The following is a 10,245-nucleotide window of genomic DNA, read 5'->3' on the forward strand; positions in this document are numbered from 1 at the left end:
ATGCCTTAACTCTCTGTGTACTGAGAAAAGTCAAAAGAACCATTCACAGATAGCCCTATTAGAGGAGCCCATCTTCCAGAACATTTTTATCAATGAAGAAGTTATTTGAAAGGATAGTTTCTAAGTCAGCCTTGAGTTTGAATCACCCACACCTACCTAGCCCACAGACCTTCAGCAAGTAATAAACCCTTACTAGTCCTGTCTTTTTATCTATAAAAGTGAGGATATTTCAGCATATGTGGAATAAAAGGTACCTATGTCTGCTTCATGGGAGGCACTCAATGGATCTGTTTCTTTCTTTCCTTCCCTGCCACCTCTGCTAAAAGTTCAGAGTCATTTCCTCCAGTTTGTTTAGTATTTAATAGATATATTTAATGAGCATTTACTGTGAGTCAAACCTTTGTCAAATTGTGCTAAAATGACTACAACCAAGATAGAATTTATAATGTTCATTTCTTTGTTGCCAGGGTTAACAATGTTGAATTGACACAGCTCTGTAGCATTTAGAATAGTGATTGCTTTCTAGGCACCACTTTGAATGGTGAGCTCATTTCAAGTAAGCCAAATCAGACTTATAATTGCCTAAAAATTTATAGTCTATACTCACCAGTGACTCACAGTTGATATTCAGTACTTGGGACCTAAATAGGTCAAAGTTTTGTTTTACTTACTATGGTAGTAAATCATACTTAGAAAAATGGACACTTGCTGCTCTTCCAGAGGTCCCTGGTTCAGTTCCCAGCACCTAAATGGCAGTTCATAACTATCAGTAACTCCAGTTCAGGGGATCTGACATATTCTTGTAGCCACTGTAGGCACCAAGCAAACACGTGGTACATATACATACATGTTGGCAAACACTCATATACATAAAATAAATATGTATTTTAAAAGAAGAGCCAGGCATGGTGGCATACACTTTTCATCCAAGCATATAAGAACCAGAGGCAAAAGAGGAGCAAGGGAGTGAGGGGGCAAAGAGAGAGACACACACACACACACACACACACACACACACACACTGAGGGGGCAAAGGGAGACACACACACACACACACACACACTGAGGGGGCAAAGGGACACACACACACACACACACGAGGGGGGAGGGAGAGAGAGAGAGCAAATACAAATACAACAAGGCTAGGAGGATAGTTCAGCCAGTTGGGTACTTGTAAGCATGGGAAATTGAGTTCAGTATCCAGAAGCCACATAAAAATACTAGGCATAGGAGCATGCACTTGTAATCCCAGCACTGGGAAAGTGGAGAAGGAAGATCTCCGGAGCTTACCACAAGCCATACTAACCTAACTGGTGAACTTTAGGACACAAGAGACACCATCTCAAAGGATGATCCTGAGAATTACACCTCCATATGCACAACACACACACATATGAATACACACACAAGAAGAATGCAAATCAGTAACAAAACACCGAAGATCTCAGTCCAAAACAATGTACGAAGGCTATTCATAGCTATTCTAAAAAGAAAGCATAGAAATCGTAAAAAGGTGCCTGAAAAAATGTTCAACATCACTAATCTCTAGAGAAAACCAAATCAAAACTACATAAAAATATACTGTTCCACATCTGTTATAATGACTAGTTCATGAAGAGAAGAAAGGCTATGGAGCAACAGAAACATTTTTAGTGATGTATAATATACACTGTGCAGCCATTATAGAAAGCAAGTGGAGATTCTCAAAAAATCAAAAGTAGAATTTCCATGTGATTAGCAGCCCCATGGCTAGAAATATGGCCAGGAAACTAAAATTACTATGTCAAGATTTCTATGCTCCCATGTTTATTATGACACTCTTCTCTATAGCCAAGACATGAAATCAACATGAGAATCTAAGACATTAAAAAAAGAATCTAAGACATATAAACAAGTGAAGGTAAACAAAACATTCAGTGGTATGTATAGATACACGCATGCAGAATGCACATGTATACACAGGTGTACATATACAAACAAGTAAAAAAAAACAAAAAACTTCATGATATATATATACACATATGCAGAATGCACACACATGCACATGTATGCACACACACATACATGCAGTAGAATACTCGATGGTCTTTAAAAGGAGAAAATTCTGTTCATTGTAGCAATATAGATGACTCAAAGGAACATTGTACTAGGGGAAACAACTAGACTCAGGAAACCAAATGTCACACACTCTTGCTAGTTGCCAAGGACTAGGCATAGGGAAGACTGGCTAGAGTTTCCATTAGGCTCTGGAGTCCTGATGGACAGACAGCAAGATGATTATAGTTAGGAATACTGTATCATATATTTGAAATTTGCTAAGGTAGCAAATCTTAAGTTCTCTCGACACAGAAACTCAGGTAAAGGCTGACTTTCTTCTTTCCTGGATAGTGCTAGAAAGGTAGTAATGCACTCGTCCCTCACAGGGAAGTCTGAGTGAAATGCTTTATTAAACTCTTTCATCTCACCTTCTATATGTTTATGAGAACTTCTCTGCCCTCCAGAACTTGACTCATATCCTGTTCATTTTTTTCCATTTCAGAAATTACCATGGTTGACACAGAGATGCCATTCTGGCCCACCAACTTTGGAATCAGCTCTGTGGACCTCTCTGTGATGGAAGAGCACTCCCATTCCTTTGACATCAAGCCCTTTACCACGGTTGATTTCTCCAGCATTTCTGCTCCACACTATGAAGACATTCCATTCACAAGAGCTGATCCAATGGTTGCTGATTACAAATATGACCTGAAGCTTCAAGAATACCAAAGTATGTTCACTTTTCAAACTACTAGGATTGGAATTAGACAGGTTTTTAATAACCTTTGAATAGATGCTCTGAGATTAACACTCTGAAGAGAAGGCATCTCTACCCAGTTGTTTACCCACTACACTTGAAGTTCTAGATGTCTGTGATAAGCCAAAAAGAAGACAGCACAACAATGTTCCCAGCCCCCCTCCCCCTTTCTTCTCCCTCCAGTGTTCTCAACCTTCTCCCCATCCCCACCCCCACCCCACCCCTATACACACTGATCTTCTCCTTTCTTTCCTTTCTTGTTTCTGTCTTTGGAACATTTTCTAGGATGATTACATTGCTGGTTTTGTCTTAGGCTGACAGTCCAACATGTAAACTTTAAACTCTCCCAGCCTCTTATGAGTAAAGCCACAGTTGTAGGTCAACTTATATGACTCATGATTGCTAAGTTACTATTACAGTTAGGTTTTCTTTCTAATCTGTAATTTGTAAAATTTACCTATAACCCTAGTTTGGGACATAAACTTACATTTTAACATTGTGGCTGATTGACAGATCATCATGACATTAAGTAAATTAACATCAAACATCAGCCTCAAGAAAAACCAGAACTGAACTTTTCAAGATAAAGCATCTTTTCTGTGGTGCTGTTTCCTTGATTTTTATCTTGTGGGCTGATGTGCTGGTTTTCCAGAGTCACCCCCGTGTCACTGGCAACCATTACTTGATAATAAGTAAGAACTTCCTGTAATTTCTAGTTGTTTTCTTTAGATAGAAAGTATACGTGGTTGTATTTATCTGTGTGGTTCTCGGTTAGAGCCTAATATGGCGATTCAATAGGTCTGAGCCACAGGCAAACACAGTACTTGCTTCACATAGGTTGCTCCTGCTCTCTATCAAAGATCACTTTACAAACCACCTCTTGACTCAGCCCTGTTGATAACCTGGCACCTCAGGCTGGGCTCACCATGGCACTTTCTTGCCCATGTTCCTTCTGTATTTCTTTTGCAAGAAAAGTTTAAAACTATTTCTAAAGTTCAACTTTTCAATAAAATCCATACTAGCAGAATGAATGCCGTATGCAGCCCATTCCCTTGTCAAATAAGTTTCACTTCTTCAAACCCTGCGCAGTGTCTGTGGGAAGTGGCAGGGAGTTGGGGGGAAGCACACTTAATTCCCTTGCTTTTAATTCCCTTTCCACTTTATTTGTGCAGGTGAGGCTCTGGGGTGTTGTGACTTGCCTGAGATGATAAAGTGTTACTTTTCCTATTTGAGCACCAACGTTTCTTCATGTTCCCCAGCACCTCTCCTGAGTAAAGTTATGGCATGAAAATATAAGGCCAACATGGAAAGCCACGGTGCCTCTTTAAGATTGTTTGTCATGAGATAACCATCTTCTCAAATTTTCCCATGCACAGGTGCGATCAAAGTAGAGCCTGCATCTCCACCTTATTATTCTGAAAAGACCCAGCTCTACAACAGGCCTCATGAAGAGCCTTCCAACTCCCTCATGGCCATTGAGTGCCGAGTCTGTGGGGATAAAGCATCAGGCTTCCACTATGGAGTTCATGCTTGTGAAGGATGCAAGGTAAAAATAAATTTAAAAAATCATCCTAGAATTTTCTACAATTTTGCCTATTACATTTCCTGTTACAAACTCACTCTAAGAAATTAAGATAAAGTTGTGGTTTTTTTCTTTTTTTTTTTTGACAGAACTCATTCTTCAAGTAATATAACAATGAAAATCTAAGAGAAGCTAATAAAAAGCCCCATTACCCTGCTCCACTTCCCCTTCTCCAAAATGAGTCTTTGAGGCATCTCAGTGGATCTTGCAGATTTTTTTCTTTTTAATTTGTTTTTTATTTTTACACTCCAGATTTTATCCCCCTTCCAGTCCACCCTCTGACCGCTCCACATCCCATGCCTCCTCCCCTCCTCATCTCCACAGAGATGTTCCCACCCTACCCCCCACACACTCATACTCACACCTTCTACCCCACCAGACCTCTCCACTCCCTGGCACCTTGAGAGTTAGGTACATCTTTTCTGACGGAACCCAGACCCAACAGTCCTCTGCTGTCACATCAAGACAGTGAATGATGAGCCAGTACTAGGACCTGCATTTTCTGATTTCTCTAGTGTGTTTTTTCATCATACTATATAATCTCTTAAATAAGTAAAGTCTGATAGATTGTGTATGTATATCGCTTGACCCATACACTAATGCTGTAATATTAAGCATATTTTTATATTAGCGCTATAGAAATTGTGAATCAAAGGCGTAGGGTCACTTGGGTAGGAGCTTTATCCCCAGGACTGCAAAAGGAAAAACAAAATTATGGGTTAGTGAGACTTGTCCCTACCAAGCCCTAAGCTAGTGCTGTTCTGTTAGTCCAGCAGCAAACTAAACGTGGTATAATGGAAGGCCAAAAAGCAACAATTGAGCTCTTCTTTGGGTATTTTAGAAAGTTAGGAATATGCTGTCCAAGTTACAATAAAGGTACATTAATATATATTAATATATGTATATTTTATTTACAGTTTTAAAATAACTTTAACAAACTCAGAAATAAAATAGCATGTAACTTAACATGTACTGGAAGCCATAGAATACATTGCTTATCAGTATTCACCTTATAAATACTGGAAGTTATGATGGTGTGTGCCTTTAATATTAGCACTCAGGAACAGATATAGGAGCATCTCTGGGAGTTCAAAGCCAGCCCTGTCTCAAGCAAGATAAAACATAAATAAATGAAGTAAATACTGCTTCACTTGAGCTTTTTCTGTAGAATAAAGATGAAGCATACCAGGTAGACATGAGTTAGGACTTCTGGGCTCTAGACAGATGACAGACCAATAAAGGAAAACTAATTTTTATGAAATTTGTAACCCTCAGCAGATGTGTGTGTGTGTGTGTGTGTGTGTGTGTGTGTGTGTGTGTGAGCCATTATTTAACCACATTCTACAAACATTTTCTCATCTGTAAAGCAATGAAATTTAGTTGGATCTGTAAGGTTCTTTTAGTCCAAAAGTAATCTAATATGGTAAAAAGATACAAGCCAGAGTTGCCTCTGCCACTTTCTCAGGCATAGCCTGCCAGTCACATAAACACTTCAGCCTTCAGTCACCTTACGAAGAAAATAATTTGATTAGGTTGGCAGCCAAGGTCTTATACATCTCTAAGGTTTGAATTTCAAAATGAGTCCTTGAAACACTCCTGGCAAGAGATGCTTTCATTTAAAACACCAAAGCCTATTCATGAGCATAGCATGATGGCACAGGCCTGTAAGCCCTGCTCACAGGAGGTGGAGGCAGAGGGATGGCAAGAGACCTTGTTTCAAAAAACAAAAACAATGAAAAGAATTTTAAGCAGTCTGTGATTAAAGTATCTGTGACTGAATCATTATGAACAACCAATAATCCCTGTAAGGAAGAGCATATCATTGTACTTAATTGAGTAAGGTTTACCCATTTTTTTTTTTGAGTTGCTATTTTTAGCCATATTTATCTGAAATGAATTAAGTTTGGGTCATGCTGGCCATATACATTAATGAGTGTGAACTGTCTGATCATTCAGGCTTCGCAGTAATTTATTTCCTATATTGTTGGTGGAGTGCCTAGAAAATTAGAACTTACAAGCAAGTTCTGAAACTCAAAAATTTAATTCCCACTTATAGATGTCCACTTCAGGTCATGAAGCCTGAAGAAACACAACTTAAGCCCCAAACTGCTACCTCATTCCCAGTGCATCAGGCCAGTGGATGTCACTCACAAAGATGTCCTCTTAGCTTATCACCAGTACCCATGAGATATAAGGAGAATGAAATTAGCAAGTGTTTTTTATCTTACCTGTACAAAGCTTAAAATGCACTTTGGCAATTTAATGCTTTCCGTTTCCATAGAATATGGGATAGTCCCATAATTAAACTTCAGTTGACCATAAAGCTTGTGGACTCATTTATAGATCAAAAAGAGTACTTTGTAAGACAGCTGCTATAAGAGCTTCTTAGGATGCCAGTGGGAGATGCACACATTTGTGATTACTGTCAAAAGGCAAACAGAGAGGAGTAAACTTATTGGAGTTGATTAAAATGAAATAGTGACGGGTTTCGGTGTGTTATCATTGCAGACTTACACAAAATAAAACATCTTGTTCCTGAGAGCTTCTATATGACTTAGAGCTCATATATGACAGAGCTTCTATATGACTTAGGGCTTCTATATGACAGAGCTTCTATATGACAGAGCTTCTATATGACTTAGAGCTTCTATATGACTTAGAGCTCAAAAACACTTTTGCTTGCTGCTTGCAAGTGTGCTTTTTGTTTTTCTTTTCTTGAGTCACCGCTGTTTCAGGCCCTTCGTTAGTGAAATGAAATGCTTGAGGCTTCATACTTACAAAGAAGAGATTTATTTGGCTCATAGTTCTGGCCCCAGGTTAAGAGTCAGCAACTGGTAATTGCTTTCTTGATGGAGAATTTTAAAGTAGTGTAGGACTACGAATGGTGAGAGACAGGAAGCAGGAGGGAGGAAGAGAGGGAGAAAGAAGGAGGGGGAAGAGAGAGAGAAAGAGAGAGAGAGAGAGAAAGAGAGAGAGAGAGAGAGACTCTCTTCCTCTTATGAAGTAACTAGAATTCAATCACAGGGACTCCACCCTAATGGCCTTATCTAATCTTAATCACTGTCCAAAGGCCCCACCTCTAGCCTCCAAGTCAGATTAAGTTTCCACCCTCTTCCACTTCACATAAAAATTAAAACTTAACACTTGAACCCTTGCGAGACACACTCAAAACAGAGCAATCGCATTTTCTGAAAGATCAGTTGGAACTAAAATTTACCTAAAGCTCTGAGTAAATACACTCTGCACTTCAGTTCAATGCATCCTACTTCTACTTCTGTGTTGGGCCCTATTCTGCCTGTGTCTTGGGTAAATGATTCAAATACATCCCTGCCTGCCTAGGGTAGCTCAGTAACTCAGCTCCTATTGGCTGAACTACTTCATGAGAAAGTTGCATGCAGTCCCAGCACAGAACTTTCAATCTCATGGTAAAATCAATACCATACTAAGGACTCAGCTTGTGGTATGTGAAATTTTGTAAAAATTAAAGAACTGTGCAGCTGAAGAGATGACACAGTAGTTAAGAGATCTGGCTGAGGACTCAGGCTCAATTCCTAGCACCCACATGGTAGCACACTGCCTTTTAGAACTACAGTCCCAGGGATCTGACACCCTCTTCTGGACTCTGTGGGCATTGCATCACGGGGTGCAAATAAAATAAAAATAAAGGGAAAAAGGAAATATTTGGGCCATCACAGTTAAGCAAGTAAAAGTGCTTGCTGAACAAACCTGACCACCTGAAGTACATTCCCAGAACATACTTAAAGGTAGAAAGAGAAAATCAGTTCCACAGATTTGGCATCTGACCTCCACACACAGACCATGGCATACAGGTAACCCCCTCCCAAATAACAACAATAATAATAATAGTTTAATAAGTAGAAGGGTTAAAGAAAAACTTGAAAAACACTTAAAAATACATAAACAAAAGTAAGAATCATTTTCTTAAAGGGAAATAGAAAGACATTGGAGTCATTGTATATACTTCTGAAACAGTAACCTACAAACTTCATTACACTTTCACTGCACAATAATCCAAAGAGTTGACTGTTAAAAGAATAAGCAAAATAAAAGTGCAGATGGAAAATACAGATTGTTTTATATACCCTAAAATAATAGAGTACTGATAGAGTCAGTAAATAAATTAACAGAAAAATACCCAGTGATATTCTTATATCTTCCTCTTGAAAAAATTAAATGGCATGAAAAAATTGCTTATCATAAAATTGGAAAGGAATAACAGTAAAAGCAAGTTCTTAAGTATATATTCTGTATATATTTAGATTAAGAATTTGTATGCTGGGTTGAGCATAGTGGCATACACCATTAGTCCCAGCACTCAGGAGGCAGAGGCAGGCATATCTCTGTGAGTTCAAGGCCAGCTAGCACTATACAATGAAACTTTGTCTCAAAAAAGTTTTTGTATCTGTATTAAATCCATAAATGACAGTCAGGATGATTACTCTTTAGAATTGAAGGATGCCAAATCTTCCCAAAATTATTTACTTTGGGTATATATCATAGGAATTAAGCTAATTTTTTATTATTATGAGAATCAAAATTTCTCAACAGCATGGAGTAGGCTTTGCACATTAACTCACTGCTATTCACCAGCATTGCCACAGCCACGTCCTTGGGCCCTGTGGAGGGGAAGGGGCTTCAAATGTCAGGTTCTACATGGTACCTAGTCCTTGGGCCCTGTAGAGGGGAAGGGGCTTCAATTATGTCAGGTTCTACATGGGACCTATTCTTTGGGATACTGCTGACCTCACAAAGAGTAATAGAATTCCAAAACAACATCAAAAACAAAACAAAGAATCCCTGGAAAGACATTTTTGGGGAAATGCCCTCAGAACTGGGAAGGTGCTGTGCTGCTGTGCTTGTAGCCATCAGGAAAAGAGCTGAGTTGAGCTTTCACATGGAGCCAGGATTCTCAAAGGCATTAGGAAAGTCATAGCATGTCTGGACTTCCAGAACAAGCATCCTTAATTTCTCTTTGAAGAAAGGAATTCCCTGCTTAGACTTTGTAAGTTCCACAGTTTATGGTCAAAAGATAACTAAAATAAAACATCAGGCTGGGCGGTGGTGGCGCACGCCTTTAATCCCAGCACTTGGGAGGCAGAGGCAGGCGGATTTCTGAGTTCGAGGCCAGCCTGGTCTACAGAGTGAGTTCCAGGACAGCCAGAGCTATACAGAGAAACCCTGTCTCAAAAATAAATAAATAAATAAATAAATAAATAAATAAATAAATCATCAAAAACCACATGATAAAGCAATAATTCTAAATAACATCTATCAGGAAAAAGCAAAACTAGTATTGATATCTTCTTGCCATCTCCCAAAAGCAGATATTGGGATGGCCTGATGCAGGGTGTAGAGCAGGCCTTTAACACTTGTTTTAAAAGGAGGGATGGGACCCAAGCAAGGAACCAGCCACACGAACCCCTCAGGAATGCACAGGCTTAAAAACCCAGTCAAGTGAAACTTCTAAAAATTAAATATGTAATTACCACAATGAAAAAGCCAATGGAAAGCTCAAATATCATACTGGACACAGTAGGGAAAGACAACATCGGAATCACCAAGAATAAGAGCAGTGTTCATCCTGGGTTGGTTAGATTTTGAAGGCTCATTAAATTCTCAGAGCCAGTAGTATTATTGAGAGATTTTAAAAGGTATGCTTGCACTAATCAATATCAGAGTGAATTCAGAAAAGTCCTCACCACTCTCCCTAATAAACATTAGTGAGAAATGTTTGTTTTCACTTTCATCAGTATAATTTGTTGTTTTGTTTTTTTGTGGGTTTTTTGTTTGTTTGTTTGTTTTGTTTTGTTTTTTCGAGACAGGGTTTCTCTGTGTAGCCCTGGCTGTC

The 10,245-nt window shown here is 39.0% G+C and overlaps 1 protein-coding gene across 5 annotated transcripts in view; it reads left to right on the forward strand.

The window, feature by feature from the left end:
- Pparg (peroxisome proliferator activated receptor gamma) overlaps window positions 1–10,245 on the forward strand; it is a 130,940-nt gene that overhangs the window by 76,396 nt on the left and 44,299 nt on the right. For all 5 annotated transcript variants that reach the window (XM_031382998.1, XM_031383000.1, XM_031382999.1 and 2 more), the window contains 2 exons: window positions 2,540–2,767; window positions 4,171–4,340. In XM_031382998.1, coding sequence (XP_031238858.1) covers window positions 2,548–2,767; window positions 4,171–4,340 — 390 coding nt within the window. In that variant the 5' untranslated portion in view covers window positions 2,540–2,547. The remainder of the gene's footprint in view (window positions 1–2,539; window positions 2,768–4,170; window positions 4,341–10,245) is intronic.

This window comes from Mastomys coucha, unplaced genomic scaffold (assembly GCF_008632895.1).
Source record: "Mastomys coucha isolate ucsf_1 unplaced genomic scaffold, UCSF_Mcou_1 pScaffold20, whole genome shotgun sequence".
Lineage (NCBI taxonomy): Eukaryota > Metazoa > Chordata > Mammalia > Rodentia > Muridae > Mastomys > Mastomys coucha.